This window comes from Saccopteryx bilineata, chromosome 1 (genome assembly GCF_036850765.1).
Source record: "Saccopteryx bilineata isolate mSacBil1 chromosome 1, mSacBil1_pri_phased_curated, whole genome shotgun sequence".
Classification (NCBI taxonomy): Eukaryota; Metazoa; Chordata; class Mammalia; order Chiroptera; family Emballonuridae; genus Saccopteryx; species Saccopteryx bilineata.
This window is the reverse complement of record NC_089490.1, coordinates 305,709,535-305,726,739: the sequence shown is the minus strand read 5'-3', so window position 1 is coordinate 305,726,739 and position 17,205 is coordinate 305,709,535. Positions and strand designations below refer to the sequence as shown.

Here is a 17,205-nt window from a genome sequence, read left to right as displayed (position 1 = left end):
ATGCTCAACCAACTAAGCTAGCTGGCTAGGGCCCTTCCCCTTTCTTAAACCCCTCCCTCTGCCAGATGAGGACAAAGGGCCATCTGCAAACCAGGAAGAGAGTTCTTACCAAGAACTGAATCATTTGGTGCTTTGATCTTGCACTGCCCACCCTCCAGAACTCTGAGAAATAAATGTCTGTTGGTTAAGCCTGTTGTTATGGCAGTCCAAACTGATTAAGATAGCCTTCCACTCAGTTTCTCTGCTGGTAAAAAACAAAATTCAACTGAGTAAATGTGAAGATCTACTTGGCTTTAGTAAGTGATTCATGAATCAGACAGCATCCCATCTAGCAACTGGTTTGGGCTGTTGTACAACATAGAAGGAGGGTAGGGCAAGGAGCTATTCACAAAAAGAAGAATTATGTTTTAGACCAGAACATCTTCTTTTGGGGGAAGGAAACAGCAAGGTTTTTTTTTTGTTTTTGTTGTTGTTGTTTTAAATCATGCAGATTACCTCTTCATTCTATGAGGGTTGGAGAGGGCCCCTGTGACAGATTACTTTACTGGTACTTGGCCAGAAGATCCCAGGCTGGTTAAGATTATGTTTTGGGAGAGGCTGAAACAGCAGTTAGGTCTAGGTTTGGTATCATGGGCTTTGGCATGTGTGCCAGTTTGGGCCTAGGCTTTTCTCTTTAACATTGCCTCCCACCTCCATTCTTCGTGTGGGATTTTAGTTTCTTTCATGGAACAGATCACTGATGGTTAATAACATACTCGTTAGTCTGTTTATTAGCTTGCTGTTTATATTTATAACTGCATGGTGCCCTCCATGAATTGGCATCTCTTGTTCACCACTCTGGACCCAGGGCCTGGCACAGACTAGGTGCTTAATAATGTTTCTTGAAGAAATGAAATGCTGACTGTAAGAAATTCTCCTTGTCCCTTCTGATTCATGCCAAGATTACCTTTTTTAAAATGCTCATTTCACCCAACCCAACCCAACCCTTCCTTGTCGGAGTGTTTATTGGATCCCTCACCCTTTCTGAACATATATGGGAGGTAGGTTGAACTTAAGATCAAGTTTTTAATAAGCCACGGTGCTCTGGGTCAATAAAAACACCTTTAATTTTAAATTGTGTATTTGCTTGAAAAGAAACCCCCAACTTATGATCATGACAGGAACTAAATGAGTCATGCCTCCCACTACCTGTTCTCTAGGTTGGGGCTTGATAAAATCAGCACCCACTGCTTGAACCTACCACGTACGGTTACCAGGGTGCTGCCCCAGGTAGGCGCAGCCCACAGTGCCTTTCTCCGCTGTTCAGATACGGGGCTCATAGAACTTCCCCGGCCTGCAGGGTGGGCTCTGAGCCATCACCTGCTGTTCCTAGGGACCGTGTATCTCTTGTGATGGCGTGCATGCTGGGGGTGGGTGGGGGAGGCATAGGGATCTTTTAGGGGGAGACAGGGAAGTCTCTGACTACAGCTCTGTACCAAGTTGGGAAAGCACAGTTCAACAGAATTTCCTTTACAGCCTATGCTGGTCCACTTCCCCTCTCTCCTTACTAAAAGGAAGTTCCGTTAGCTCATAAAAGTGCAGAATCACACAGTCCTCAGCCTGGAAAAGCCCCTGCAGGAAGGTCCTCAGTTTAACAAGTAGGACCTTTGGCTGGGGACTTCACTCCAAATTCCTGAGAAGCCTGGAAGTGACTCACCATTTGGAGGGGTGCTCTCAGGTTCTCCCACAGCCCCAGCCGCACCGGGAGGGCAGTCCGTAGACCTCACTCCACAGCAGGAAGCAGGCACAGCCCGCAGCCAGAGCTCCCGTCCCAGCTCACCCCTCTCCTTGCAGCTGCCTGCTTCCCCTGCCTGTGCTGCCTCTTACTCTCTGACTCCTCACATTCGCCTCTGGCCAGTCTTCATCCAACCTGCCTCCGGCTTCTTCCTTGGGGCAGAAGCCATCCCCAACTCTCATTTGGAGGAGAAAGTGACCAACACCACACCTTTTACCAGCCTGACAAGAAGGCTCCAGAGCAGAAGTCTGAGCAGGTTTCAAATGGCTCGATATTAGTCAAGTTCTCTGAAGGTGACAAGGATCTGTGCTTCCCCAGAACTGGTTCTTTTCTCAGAGTGAAAGGGGAGAGGCATGTTGGAGATGATACAGGGGAAGGGAAAGGTGTCCCCAGTCACCTCCTAAAGCATCCAGGCTGGGACGAAGAGCAAAGTGCACCAGACTCAGGCCACGAGCCCTGGGTTTGCTCCACCCCCTGACCTCAGCGTGGGGAGAGATTAAAACCCACACACGTGTGGCTTTTCGTGGAAGGAGCAGGCAGCTTTTAGAATAGAATACAGGTGACTTCCGCACTTAGAAGAAACACCCCTAGATGCACCTCCAGGTCCAGAGGAGCAGGTGGTGGGGCTTCAGGGTCAGTTTGCTATCTCCCTGGACGGGTCTCCTTTCCAAGTTGTCAGAATTTACAACCCAAAATATTGTTATACTTTCTACCATTTCCTTTCAATCTTCTGCAAGAACCCCCTGCACACACTCATTTACAATGACTTTTCATGGTCTCATCCATTACATTCCACACTCTTACCATCCTATCCGGTCCCATCCCGTCCCATCCCATCCTTACATATGCTTTCACTACACACATTTTCATTATCTATCATTTTTACCTATTTTCAAGAAAAACTGTCCATTCCCTTTCAGATTTAAAGCCAATGACTATTTGTGCTACCTATGCACAGCCCACCATGTGCCTGGCACAGTCCGAAACTCTTTATATGTGATCTCATTTAAACTGCAGGACATCTTCATGAGGAGTTATTTCCAGTTTAAAGATTAGGAAACTGGAATGTAACAGAAAAGGTCAGTCATCATTTATTGTTGGCATAAGGACTTCGTACCCAAGTCTGTCTGATTTGAGCCCAAGCCTTCAGTCATCAGAGAGACATCACATATCTTATTATCTTATTCATTATCCTTGGTTAGCAACAACTTCAGTCTCCCACCAGCTACTGCATCATCAGAAATCTGGCTGGTTTCACGTGATTCCTGTGATCCTGACAATTTATTGGAATAAGAAAAAAATATACCACTCATTTACAGAACTTTGTGTTCAAGGCACATTCACACCTTCTTCCTCTGTGGAACATCACATCCCCAGCAGTGAAGCAAGCCAGACAGTTTCCTGTTTTACAGATGAGGACAAGTGACTTTCCTAGGGCCACACAGGGATAAACAGTGCAGTCTGGACTAGGACTTCCAGGCCCTCCAGATACCCAGAGTTCTCTCACTGTACTGTGCTGCCTCTTTAGTAAATAAGATAAAATAAACAAATCTTCCAAGGGAACCCCGAGGAACGCTCCCTCAAGCCTAAGTTTCCAGAGGGAGTTGGTACCAGGCTGGCACCTAGAACTTCCTGGGTCTAGAACTTCCTGGCAGAGTGGAGGGGTTCTGGATGATTCCATGGACCGGCATATCTGTTCTCAGAATGCCACCGAGATGTGGAGAGCCATAGGATGGCTTAGGGGGCCCACTCCAGGCCTGTCATTCCACCCTGTTCCTTATCCATGGACTGTAAACCAGCTTTGGATTCCTGTTCCAAACTGACGGTGGGAAAGCAGGCCCCACCCCTGCCTCCTCACTGGGCCCAGTGTCCACGGCTCTCTTAGCATGGTGCCACAGACGTCTCCATCTGTTGGTCTCAGCAGGAGAAAGAAGCTGGCTCTTCTTCCCAGCCCAGATCACATATGCTTGAAAATACATCTCAGAGGCCAGCTTCACTAACATCCAGCATGGAGAGCCTTTTAGTTCACAGTCGGGATAACTAAAACCCTCTGAGAAATGAGTGGCCCAAGGTCATGCAGCTGAACAGAGCACAGGGGTCACAGCCCAGTGCCCTGCCCTCTGGGTCTGCTGCTGGACCTCAGGAGCCAACACAAGTGAAGGTGCCAATGCAGACCCTGCGGGGCAGACAAGCTGGTCCCCAAACCCAGGGGCTGCCCGAGAGGCTGAGTTTTGACCAATGCAGACCATGGCCCCTTTGGTGCTGTCAGCAAATGATGGGGGCAGCAGGATAGGACCAGTGAGAGGCTTGGCCACTGCAAGTCCCTCGGGGGCTGCCGCTCCATCTGATACAAAGAGGGAAATGGGTGCATATGGCCATGAGCCCGCCTGGATGGATGGGTTCTAAGCCAAAGACGCTTTTGGGTGTCAGCTCCTTTTATCCCCCCATGGCCCGATAATGATCGTTGACTGACCAGGGCACACACACTGTAAGATCTTCCATGACAGGTCCCTGCCTGGGGGTGGGAGCTGCCAGTGAGGGAGCTTCTTCATGTGACCATTCCAGACTGGCTGGTTGTCAGTTGACCATCCTAGAGATCAAACTTGGTTATTGCTCCCTCTTCTTCCCCCTAGAAATGACCACCACTTTGAGGCTCTGAAGACTACTTCCTCTGAGCTTCTGTCTAGCTGGAGGCCCTGACACATGGCTGGGTAAAGGGGGAGGCCTGGGTCTGGGCTGACTTCAGCCTGGTGGCCTCACCATAATTCCAGAAAACCCCATGATTCTCCTGAGCAAATAATCCTTATCATATAGGAAGAGTCCTGAGTGGGGAGGAGGCCTCTGCCCTGCCCGCCTCAGCCCTGCCAGTGTCAGCAGGGCCCTGTCTACAGAACAGGCAGAGAGATGGCTTCCTTCTGCCCGGGCACCTTAGCTAGCTCTGCTGCATCCCACTGGGCTTGCAGAAAAGTGCCCTGACTGGCATCATGCTCTGACACCTGGGCCCCTCCTCCTGCTCTAGGCAGGACATGGCTAGAATCAAAAGCAGCCCCTCAGCCTACGTCACTCACTGGCATGCAGACTAGAGATCAATGGCAGGGAGACCAGGTTCGAGTCAAAGCTGCCCGGGATGCTGCCCAGGGCTGCCACACAGTCCAGAGGGGCAAGATCATGGGCAAAGCTCCAGCCAGATGGTCTGAGGTCACCATAGCTGGTCAAGCCCAGGAGTGACCATTCCTCAGTTGGCTGGTTACACTGGCCAGCTGGGGCATCTAAGGGAGTGAGAATCACCTCTGGGGGGTCCTGTTTCAAATAGCCCCTGGCCAGGCCCGCTGGAGGCCGAGCTGCTTCAGCCTCCAGGCACATCCTGAACTGGGGGCCAAAGCCATCTGTTGAGGAGGACTCTTCTTCCAGGCAGCCTGCCTTGGCTGTCTTCTCCTCTGTGTTTCTTGTCTGTTTCAGGTAGCCTTGAAATGCCATCACAACTGGGTCATCCTCCTCAGTCACCTCAGACCCCAGGGGACTGACACGGGCCAATGCAGAGCCCTCTCGTGCATCTCCAGGCTGCCCCTCAGAGTCTGGGACTAGGCCAATGCCACTGTCATCCTGGCCCTGGCTACTGCTCCGCACTTGCTGCCCACAGCTGGACACCATGCAGGAACTCAGCTTGGGTTCCTGCAAGCAGATCCCACTGTCTGTGCTGCTGCCGCCACTGTTCCCCAGCTCTAGGGATGCTCCCTTTCCCACAGGGCCCCCAGCCTGGTGGTAGGGGGCAGGGAGGAGGAACTGCGGCTCTTCAGTCTGCAAGGACGGCTTGGCACTGCCAAAGCCACTGTCCGTGCTGCCATGCAGCTCTGAGTTCCTGAGCTCTAGGGACACCTTGGGGAAGGCCTCCTCATCAATGGGATGAAGGATGTCTTGAGTCTCTGGTTGGGGAAGCTGGCTGGTGAAGCTGAAGGGACTGGGCTTCTTGAAGACCTGGAGAAGAGAAGGCAGAGTGGGTAAGGAAGAGGGTCACCTGCAGGACCCCTCATCCCCTGCCCAATGTTGCCATGGGTTGGTCTATGAGGGTGGCTCAAGGAGGAACTGCTCCAAAAGAAGGGGACTATGAAGCCTGGAGTACAGTGCCACTTGTCCCTTTTCAGAAATATTTCATTTCAGAATTGAGTTTTCCTCCTAATGAAATTCTCAGTTCAGCACAGAACCAGATCCATCAGAAGCCTGTGCTCTCAGAGCCCAGAGGGACTGACAGGCAGAATGGGGGTGGTAAATGTGCTTTTCAAACCTGTGAGCAGGGTGGACCCATTTAGATCTAAAGGTGTGTTTCAAACTCTTTTGATTATGACCCAAAATAAGGAATGTATTATATAATCACCTGTATATAAGTAGCCCATGAATATATAACATATATAAATAACTAAAACCAGTTACACAAAATAGTTATTACTACCTGTCTATTCTATTCTATTCTTATTCTACTCTACTACCCTATCCTACCCTATTCTATTCTATTCTATTCTATTCTATTCTATTCTATTCTATTCTATTCTATTCTATTTTCTATCCCATTCTATTCATTTCTGGGTTTTTTTTCTGTTTTAAAGATTTTTATTTTACAGAGACAGAGAGAGAGAGTCAGAGAGAGGGATAGATAGGGATAGACAGACAGGAACAGAGAGAGATGAGAAGCTTCAATCATCAGTTTTTTGTTGCGACGCCTTGGTTGTTAATTGATTGCTTTATCATATGTGCCTTGACCGCGGGCCTTCAGCAGACCTAGTAACCCCTTGCTCCAGCCAGCGATCTTGGGTCCAAGCTGGTGAGCTTTGCTCAAACCAAATGAGCAAGCACTCAAGCTGGCAACCTCGGGGTCTCAAACCTGGGTCCTCCACATCCCAGTCTGAAGCTCTATCCACTGCGCCACTGCCTGGTCAGGCTATTTCTGTTTTTTTTAAATGCTCAATGTGAGACACCAACTTAATTTCTCTACTCTCTGAGTTGTGACTCACACAAACATAGGGTGGTTGCAATGTGAGGCAGTGGGATGAGCACAGAACTAGCAGCTGAGGAAGACATTAATTGCTGAGAACCCCAGGGAGATCACTTAACGATGGCTCTTCTGCCCCAGTCATAATGGTGTGTTTCCTGCCCAGGAACACATCCGTGCTGTGCTGTCTCAGGGCCTTTGCACATGCTTTAATCTTTCTGGTTGGAGTACTATTCTCTTGGGGCTTTGTATGGCTGTGTTGTTCAGGTCTTAGCTAAGATGTCACCTCCTCAGAGAGGCCCTCCTGATCACCCAGACACTTTCCCCACATTGACCTAGTTACTTCATCCCAGCACTTAGTACCTTGAATTATGTTTTAATTTGTTTTCATCCACACTCCACACCCTGCCAACAGGCACATACACAGTCATTCCCCACCCCCAATAGAATACCAGCTCCTCAGGGCAGCTGCTATCTAGTCTTGTGTGCCACTCTGTTCCCAAAGCTTAAACTGAGCTTTGCAGTAGATATTCATAAGGTTTATTGGCTGATTTACTGGCTCACTGTTGCACATCTGCCATCATTTCTTTTGTATGTGATGACTCTCATGCAACTCTTATTGGCTGAGTTCCTATTAATACTACATAGCCTGGTAATTAAAGATGTATATTCTGGAGCCAGACTTCGTGGGTTCAGATCCCAGCTCTGCCTCTCAACAGCTGTGTCACTTTGGCCAAATTCATTTTCCTTCTCTATGCTTTAGTTCCTCACCTGTAAAATGGAAATAATGACAGTACCTGTCTCCTCATGTTATAGTTAATGCATACAAAGTGCTTACAACAGTGGCTGGTATGTAAAAAGCACTCAATAAATATTTGGTGAACTGAATTTTACTCCACAGTAATTCTCTAAGAAAGTATTATTACTGCTATTTTCTACAGGAGAAAATATAATTTCATAGAAGTTAAGTGACTTGCCCAAAGTCATATAGCAGGAAAGAATAAAACCAGAATGTGTATGCAACTGTCCTGATTGGAAGTCTCCACTTGTCCAATAAAAATTACCTTGATATAGTGTTGAAAGGTCAGATTAGAGCAGCTAATGAATGAAAACAATTCATTACAAGTTATTCATAAAGTTAGTAATGACCATGGTCACTCCATGAGGGAATTGGGTTGTATTTATCTTGAGGAAGAAGAAACTCTCAAGGACAACTCAATTCTGTGATCCAAATGTACAGAAGGAACAAGAAACCAGAGGCTGCCTGTCATCTCCTTTGGCATTTTTGCATCTATGTCTATTTGCCTGGTTTGCTTAAAAGTTCATCACTTGTACATTGGCCACCCCAGCAGGTCGTAATCAATCCCTTTGGAACCAGGGGCCATGTTAGTCAGCATATGATAAGTGTTCAGTAACTGTAGCTCAATTGCACGGTGTTTGCTCCCTTCTCAGATGCTTTTCCTGATGCCTGACAGCACGCCAGCCAGTGTACCCGAGTCCCCCTCCCACCCCTCCTTGGTGCACTCCTCTCTGCACCACCCCACCCCAGCTCTGGGCCCTGCACTTAGCATATTCAAAATACTTGTTAAACCAGATGCACGTGAGGGTAATTCAATCTGCCCAGAGCACAAAGAAAGGACAATGAGCTACACCCTTCAGCTAGACACAGTGAAGCACTTTGTAAGCCCTTAAGGCTGTAGGAGATGCCTGTCCCCAGTCTCTCCGTCATATCTCTACCCAGGGCCCTCCAGCTAGAAACACTGTTCTTTCCTGCCTGGACGAAGACCCCAATCAGATCAGGCAGTCCTACCTCTCTTCTCTCCCTGTCGCCCCACTTTCTAGAATTCTTATCAAAATAATTTCATACTCAGCCATAAGAAATGATGACATCGGATCATTTACAATAACATGGATGGACCTTGATAACATTATATTGAGTGAAATAAGTAAATCAGAAATAAACTAAGAACTATATGAATCCATACATAGATGGGACATAAAAATGAGACTCAGAGACATGGAGAAGAATATGATGGTAAGGGGGGGAAGGAGAGGGAGGGGGTTGAGGGGAGGGGAGCGGCACAAAGAAAACCAGTTAGAAGGTGAAGGAGGACAATTTGACTTTGGGTGATGGGAATGCAGCATAATCAAATGTCAAAATAATCTGGAGGTGTTTTCTCTGAACATATGTACCCTGATTTATCAACGTCACCCCATTAAAATAAATAAATAAATAAATAAATAAATAAATAAATAAATAGATAGATAGAAATAATTTCAGAGGGTCTTTGTCTCCCTCCTAATTTTTCCCAGAGATCCTGGGATCCCTCTGGAGGGTCCCTTTCCAGGGGTGAGCCAGTTGTGGGGGATGTGGCGGGCAACCTGAATCCCAGGCCAGAGACAGGCTGAGGTTTGGAAATGCTGCTCAGTGCTGCACGTTGAGTTTTGGAGGCCGGCTACCATGAGTGCCACATGTGTCAGCACTATAGAGAGAGAAACCACTTGGGGAGGGGTCAGAGATCCCAGTCTCCTCTACGAACCCCTCTTCTCTAGCATCTAACCTCTCTACTCTGTTCTTCTCTAGCGTCTAACCTCTCTACTCTGTTCTCCCTCTCGTGAGGGCAGCCCAAGGGCCAGCACTTCCAGCCCCTGTCCTTCCTCTTCCAGCCACTAGGGGTGGGAAAAACTGGGCCCCACCCAACTCTCCCAGGCTATATGACCCTGTGCCTATAATGCTCTCTGTGCCTCAGTTTCCTCACTTGTAAAATGAGGGTAATTCATGTACCTGCCTCAGAGGTACCAATACACAGGGCCCAGTCCACAGCCAACTATGAGTTAAATAGTAACAACGGACGTGTGTGGGGTTGGGACTCCTCAGTATGAACATTATCTGGGCTGATAGGAGGCAATGCTCTCAGCACTGGGCTTTGTGGTCAGGGTCTCCCTCTCCCTACAGTGCTTGAAGAAGGTGCCTTCGGATAATGTCAGGGCTGAGGGAAGAGACTGGGAAAAGTCCTGGTGTGGCCAGAAGGGCCAGGGCAGCGGTCTTGCCAGAGACTCACCAGGACGTCAGGCAGCTTTCCCCGGCGCCGCCGCACGTACAGCTGGAGGACCAGGCAGTAGGTCAGGGCTCCGCAGAGCAGTAGGACAAGGGCGAAGAAGATGCTGACGTTGGTCACGGTGAAGTCTGCAGGCCCAGAGAGAGGCATTTGTGGCTGGGCACCGTGGGACATGAAGGGGTAGGCCTTGGGGAGCCCATGGCCGCCCTCATAAGTGGCTCTGGTGACCTTCACCTCCCAGGTTACCTCTAGTTCACAACTCTAGACGGGTGGGTTGTTGGGAATCTCTGCCTGCCCATGAAGGATCTCCTCACTAGACACTGACTCTCTATACTCACACTGTACAGTGCACAGAGCAGCGAGTCGGGATGGCAGAGCAGATAAGAACAGAGGGTTTGGCAGCCAGACTTGGGTTCAAATCCTAGCCCCACCACTTACCAGCTGTCAACAGATTATTCAGCCTCTTTGAACCTCAGTTTGCTCATCTATAATATGGGAAAATAATGGTGCTTACTTCATAAAATGGTTTTGAAGTACACAGTACTCAACCCTACCAAGTCCTTCAATTATGTTATCTGATCCTTATAGCAACCTTAGGAGGAAAGTACTATTATCATCCCTATGTTTATAGATTAGAATCCTGAGGTCCAGAGAGGTTAAGTAACTTGCCCAAGGTCATATACCCCATAGTGGAAAAGCAGGGATTTGAACCCAGACCTCTACACAAAGCTATGTCTTACATTAGTGAGTGAATGTAGAAAAGCTGTTAAGGCTACCTGACAAACAGATGGTGCCTTACTCTGCTTAAATAAGAGGGAAGCTTAAATGACAATGAGTTTGTATGTGTACTTTGTGAACTGAAGTGTACTGTAAAAATGTAAGGCCTCACTTTGATCTTTGCTAGACCCTGCCCACACTGGGCTGGGCGCCCCCAGTGCATTGACTGTTGGCATGGTTGATTGGGCACTTGACATATTCTGTCCTGAGTTCTAGTTACAGCTTCCTCTGGGCATAGACTGTCCTCCTCGCTAGACTGTAAGATCTTCGGGGCAGAACCATGGTCTTCACATCCTAAATCCTGTCTTCCTACCCTTCCCAGGGCCTGGTTCAGAACCTGGCATAGCAGTTACTGACTTCAGCAGCTGTGGTGAGGAGTTAGCTAAGTTCTGCTTCCTCAGAGGTTAGAGAGATAAAGAGAAGGCCCTCTGTGCCTCTAGCTCTAAGAAAGGACAGCAGAGGACTACAGCAAACAGGAACTACCACAGATAGCTGAGGGTGGCCTGGTGGTTCCTGGGACTCACCACAGAATCGGGAGACCGGCTCTGCCACCAGGCCCTAGAAAGCAGCTGGTATGCACTGAGTCTCAGTTTTCCCGTCTCTAAAACGGGGACACTAGGAGTTCTCTCACAGAGCTGTGTGAAGGTGGAGAGCTATAGGGACGAGTGCCTAGCTCAGTGCCTGGCATCAGCAGCTGTTTGGATAGTGTGAGGCCCATCCTGCCTTCCGCCCTATCTGGAGGCAGCCCTGAGAAACTCACACTGCGGGGAGAGCAGGATGCACTCCTCCTTGGACCATTTCCCCTTGTTATTTCGGGAGGCCAATGACGGCTTCACCTTGAAACAGACCTCTCCCACCTCTCCAGGGCTTGGGATGGTGAAGTTTTCACCTTTTACACTGTCTGCGGGCTGAAATGAAAACAGCAATAAACAAAATACCCTTGTTTCATGACCTATGGAAGCTGAGGGCTGTGGGCCTTGGGATATGATCTCGGTCAATCCCTGTGCAACATAGCCCAAGATCCCTGTGACAACCACAACTTATTTTGTATTAAAAAAGGAAAGGAAGTGCTTTATAGATGCTGAGGACCTCCTCAGAGGGGCTGGAACCCAACTGTGGTGGAAGGGAAAGAGGATGGGTTTTGCAGATTCCAGACCCACTATGGGGGTGTCCTTGGACAATCACATAGCCCCATGGAGCCTCATTTCCCCATCCACTCAATGGAATAAAAGATCCACCTTCATGGAGATAGGAGACAATAGTTACAAAATGTCTTGTGTGGGGCCTGATGCCTAGTAGGCAGTGTCCTCCCTGCCACCTGGCAGGAGCACTGGTTTGAGAGCTGAGGTCACTTCAGCTCTCTCTCTACCCTTGCAACTTCCCTCTGCCAGCATGAGGGGGGCAAGGGGTGGTGTGGGGAGCCCAGGTCCTGCCCCTTGGGAATGCCATACCGTATAGTTGTGTTCCGGCACCTTGCGAGTTTCAATTTCATACTTTCGAAGAAAGTCTGGGAAGATGCTTTCGTAAGTGGAGCCTGGAGGGGCCAGCTTGGGCCTGGGGGGCTGGATCTTTCCCAGGATGAAGCCATTGCGTAGCTCTAGTTTCACGCTGCCAACTGTCAGAGTCACTGAGCAGGGAGGCAAAACAATGAGGCCTGAGTCTGGGGAAGGCCTGGAGGCCCCCCACCCATGCCTGGCCTCCAGGGTCTAGCTTTCCTAGTCTAAACCTGCACCCCAGAGTTTCTAACGGAGCAGAGCATTAAGATTTCCTGGGGAACGTGTTAAAAATACGAATGCCCTGGGCCCATTCAACACACAGTGAATCTGAATTTTTCAAGCCGGGCCCTGGAAACATCCAGTATTATAAACACACTCACCAAGTAATATTGTGCAGCCTGCTGAGCACTGGCCTGCAGACAGGCATTTGGGAGCCAAGGACCTAGAACATACTAGACCATCGGTTCTGACTTTGAATTCTTTGGAACAGGCTTGTCACATACACAGAGCATTGTGGATCCCAATCTGCATAATGGAAGAACCTTACTGAGTCTGGGGTTATCCTTTTCTCTTATCTCTGCGAAGAGAGGCTTCCAACTTTTCCTCAGTAACAACTCCCCACTCCAAAGCCTCACACCCTGACCCTCAGCAATCCACCCCTCACAGGGCGGGGGGAGTGAGCAGGGGGGAAGGGCTGATCCAATTCTGCTTCCCTATGCTTAGTGCTTACGGATTTACTTCCTCTCCAGAAACCCCTAAGTAGACAGGCCAGGCCCTTGTGATGCAGCTGCCCCACCTCACCCTCAGACTTCTCTTCTGCAGGATAAACAACCCCAGTTCCCTTTTAAATCTTGAACAATTTAAGTATTTTCATCTAAACCAGTGGTAGTCAACCTGGTCCCTACCGCCCACTAGTGGGCGTTCCAGCTTTCATGGTGGGCGGTAGCGGAGCAACCAAAGTATAAATAAAAAGATAGATTTAACTATAGTAAGTTGTTTTATAAAGATTTATTCTGCCAAACTTAGCGAAAATCTGACATAAAGTACTTGGTAAGTAATTATTATTATATGCTTTAACTTGCTGTAACTCTGCTTTATAAATTTTATAAAGTAAAGTTACTTCCCTACTTTATATATCACCATCACTGTGGAACCGGTGGGCAGTTAGAAAATTTTACTACCAACAGAGATACAAAAGTGGGCAGTAGGTATAAAAAAGTTGACTACCCCTGCTCTAAACCTTCTCCAAAGTCCTGACTTAAGCATGTTTGAGCCACTAGCTCCCTCGTCAGGAAGGCTGGCTGACATGGTGAGCTACGGGCATGTAGAGTGCAGTTCTAGACTAGAGCTTCTGGCCAGAAGGGACCACGGAAGCCATGTTGTAGGCCCAGGGGAGGAAACGCACCGTCATCTCTGGTGAAGCGCGTCATGCATTTAGTCCAGTTGGACTGCCGGCTTCCGTCCACTGCCCGGACTTTGGCTTTGTAACCACTGTTCTGGTACAGGTGTTGGGTCTCCATGGTGAGATCACAGGACAGCACTGGGGTCTGGCCACAGCTGGAGACAGACTTCCAGTGATTCTCTCCATAGCTGAGGAGATATCAGGGTAGACATTGGTTCACACTTTTGTTCAAACTTATCTCCTTTAAGAGGGAAGCAAGAGGCCAGGAGAGAGAGCTGCCATGATGGTATTTCCTCTAGTTTAGGTCATTGTAAGGAGATCTCCCTTAGTTCTGGGACCCTGTACCAATTTCTCTGTGGTCTAAAAGACTCTTATGATTGGAATATGAGTAGCTAAAATCCCAACTCTTCCAGAAAGACTTGCTACTCCCTGCAACACAGCCTGATTTCTCCCTTCTCCAAACAACATTTGCAGTCATTAGGGGTTCCTTGTTTCTAACCATTTTACGGGTGCTTTTCTTGTTTTTCCAATAAAACAGAAAAATCGTGAAGGTAAAGGCAATATTGTGGCTTTTCCACTCCAGACCCACCAGAACACTGCTTAGCACATACAAGACTCAGTCAGTACTTATCAACTGATGGATACATGCCAGGGTCCTAGCTGGTCTCACTTTAGGAACAAGGCAGGTATCTTTCTGTGCCGGGGCAATATAGAAGGAGGTGGACTCACCTACCCCCTCCTTCACCAATCTCTTTCCTCCCTTTTCCTTACCTAAGGACTGCCACTTCGTAGTAGGTACTTTCAGATGGATTCTGGATGGGCATCCAGTGGAGGATGTGGTGGAAAAACTCTGCTTCAAACCACACGGATGGCGGGCTGGGCAGTTCTGTCCCCGGAGAGAAGAGTGTCATTGTCAGAGCTGCCCCCCCCCCCGGGTTGAAGATGGTGACAATGATGGTGGCAAGCATTTTAGTGGCTCCCTTTTACTGACTACTTTACTATAAACCGAGTGCTCTGCTAAGTACTCTACATATATTGTCTCATTTCATTATCACAACAGCCCTACAAGGTAGGGATTTATTACACCAATTTTACCAGAGAAGAAATGAAGACTCAGAGAGATTAATGCAATGGGTCTAGTAAGGGGCAGAGTGGGGACCTGAATGCAGATGTGACTGATTCCAGAGCAGGTGCTGTGTCCTTAAACCAGTGTCCTGTGCAGTCTGCCCTCAGAAGCGGAAGTGGTTACTGAGAAGAGCCAAGCTGGGTCTAATGCATCCCAGACGAGGATGCAGGGGCTGAGGGGTACCATTTGTCCACAATAAACTCTGGGATGAGCTAGTCCTGCTCTGTCCACCCCCTGTCCCTGCTCCAGCTTCACTCTAAGGCCTGCCCTCAGTCCTGACACTGGCCCCTAGCCTGTCCCTGGCCCTGGCTCCAGCCCAGGGCCTTCTCTCTGGAGTTCTTTGGGTACTCAGATATCCGGCTTGTTGGCAGCTGCCTATTTCTTTTCATAGGCCTGCTGGGCAACCCCAAGCTGAGGGCTCGCCCCATTCCCCAGCTTCTAGGAGAGCTTTACCTATAGCTAGAGGCCCAGCCTCAAATTGGGTGAGAACAGACAGGATAAAGGGGCTCTTTCCACGAAGAGGTAGGATCCTTGGCTCTAGGGTGAGATACTAAATACCAGCGTCCATCTCTGTCTCCTGTCTCCCCCTCCCTCTTTTATTAATATATTTTTAAAAAATTTTTTATTTATTCATTTTAGAGAAGAGAGACAGAGAGAGAGATAGAGAGAGAGAGAGAAGGGGGGAGGAGCAGGAAGCATCAACTCCCATATGTGCCTTGATCGGGCAAGGCCAGAGATTTGAACCAGCGACCTCAGCATTCCAGGTCGACGCTTAATCCACTGCGCCACCACAGGTCAGGCTCTCCCCCTCCCTCTTAACATATACCACTCACCATGGGAAATGCCAACTTCAGGGGTCTTACACTAGCACTTGCCAGTGTGATTTGGGGAAATTATTAAACCTCACTGAACCTTTTCTCTCATTTGTAATAGTGCAACAAATACATCTATGGTAATAGTCTTGCCTATCAAGTGCAATGCAGTAAGTCAAGGCTCATATTTCAGTTCCTCTTCTCTCCTTGAGTGATTGATTCTCTCAGGCTTTTCTTGTTCTCTACTGTCTCATGGTCTCTCTAATAACACTTTTTTCCTGTCATACTCAGAAAGTACCCCTATCCCTTGCTTTCTTTCTTATATTGTCTTTGATCTTCAAATCCGTGTCTCGATTTCAAAGTATTAGATGGAAAGTGAGAAAAGGTCTTTGTGGTGTTTGGGCTGCACACGCCCCACTCAGCTTTCGGTCACGTGAATGGCGTGTTTTATTTTGTACTTTTGGCATGGAGACATGGTTACATCCCCTACTCTCTTGCCTGTGCTCTTGGTCCCTCCACCTCCTGGCCTTTTCATTCTCTCCCTCCAGGGTTCAGTCTACTCAGTTGCAGAAACTTTCCAGGTATAGTCGGCTAGGTTGGGAGATGGAGCTAAGGGGTGGGAGCGGATGATGAGGTGGTGACAGGTGTAGTGGAGGAAAAGAGCTGGGATGCTCCGGAAAACAAACACATGACAGAAACAGATGAATAGGAGCGCTACGGGAAGGTCGGGTCAGACCGGGATCAGAGTAATTCCTCAGAGGGACAGCAGTCCAATCATTTGAACTAGAACCATAAAGGGCCAGCGATACATTTATGACTCGTCGGAGGTGAAGGGACGATGAGTTGGGGAAGAGGTTCATTTCACTTCTTCCCCCACCCTACCCCAGTCTCCCACCCCTCCAAACAGCCTCAGCTTCTTCCTCTTCCACAATGGGCGAGCCTGAGACCCAGGCTTGCCAGAGCGAGAGAGGCTCTGGGAGGGGGAGACAGTGGATGCCCCTCTCCGGCAGCGGCGACAACCCGGCGGTCGGATCGAGCCGCCCACACTGCCCGGCGGGGCGGGCGCGGAGAGGGCAGGTCAAGGCAAGGAGGGACCCTAGTTCCTACCTTGCGCTCCGGAGCGGAGGCCCAGGCTGAGGAGTGCCGCCAGTGGCACGACCAGGCGCGGCAGCATCCTGGACGCGATACATCCTCCCGGGCCGGAGCCGACGCGGCGCTGTGCGCCTCCAGCCGCGGCTCCGCTGGGCTGAAGCGGAAAACTCCGCCCCGCCGCCTTCGCAACGCCCCGCGGGGCTGACGTCAGCGGGGTGGGGCGTCCCGGAGCCTGTGCAGAACCGCGTACGATCTTCCGAGCGCGTATCGCACCGGCTCGTGTGTAGGGTGCAGCGGGCCAGCGGGTCCGCGACTGTCCACGGCGGGGACGGGGCTCCAGCCCACTCCCCTTCTCGACCCTCGGGACCCCCAGTCCGATCGAGGAAAAGCGATGTGTGTGTGTGTGCTGACTTTCCCAGACGAGTAGGGTGGGGATTGCAGCCGTGGTCGCAGCCGCTCCGAGTTGGGGAAGTAGATTGTCCCAGGAGCCCAGGGACGTGTGCCAGGACTTGTGTGTGTCTTGGTGTTGCCCTACTACTTCGTGCATGTAGAGCGAGGGTAAAGTAGACAGTTTTATCCTTGACTTAATATTTTTTGAAGGGTTGTGCCCATGATATCTCCCAATCTCTTTTGGTTTCTCTTGTTTCCCTGAAATCTCCTATTTAAAACTTTTTTTTTCTTTC

General features: G+C 49.3%; 1 protein-coding gene across 1 annotated transcript; it reads right to left on the bottom strand.

The window, feature by feature from the left end:
* Window positions 1–1,998: 1,998 nt before the first annotated feature.
* On the bottom strand, window positions 1,999–16,662 carry IL10RA (interleukin 10 receptor subunit alpha). Its single transcript, XM_066245772.1, has 7 exons — window positions 16,538–16,662; window positions 14,264–14,378; window positions 13,496–13,680; window positions 12,046–12,221; window positions 11,355–11,502; window positions 9,821–9,945; window positions 1,999–5,749 (listed from the first exon to the last, which is right to left on the bottom strand). Exons 1-7 carry the CDS (start codon window positions 16,602–16,604, stop codon window positions 4,835–4,837), a joined length of 1,731 nt encoding a protein of 576 aa, XP_066101869.1. The 5' UTR covers window positions 16,605–16,662; the 3' UTR covers window positions 1,999–4,834.
* Window positions 16,663–17,205: the final 543 nt, after the last annotated feature.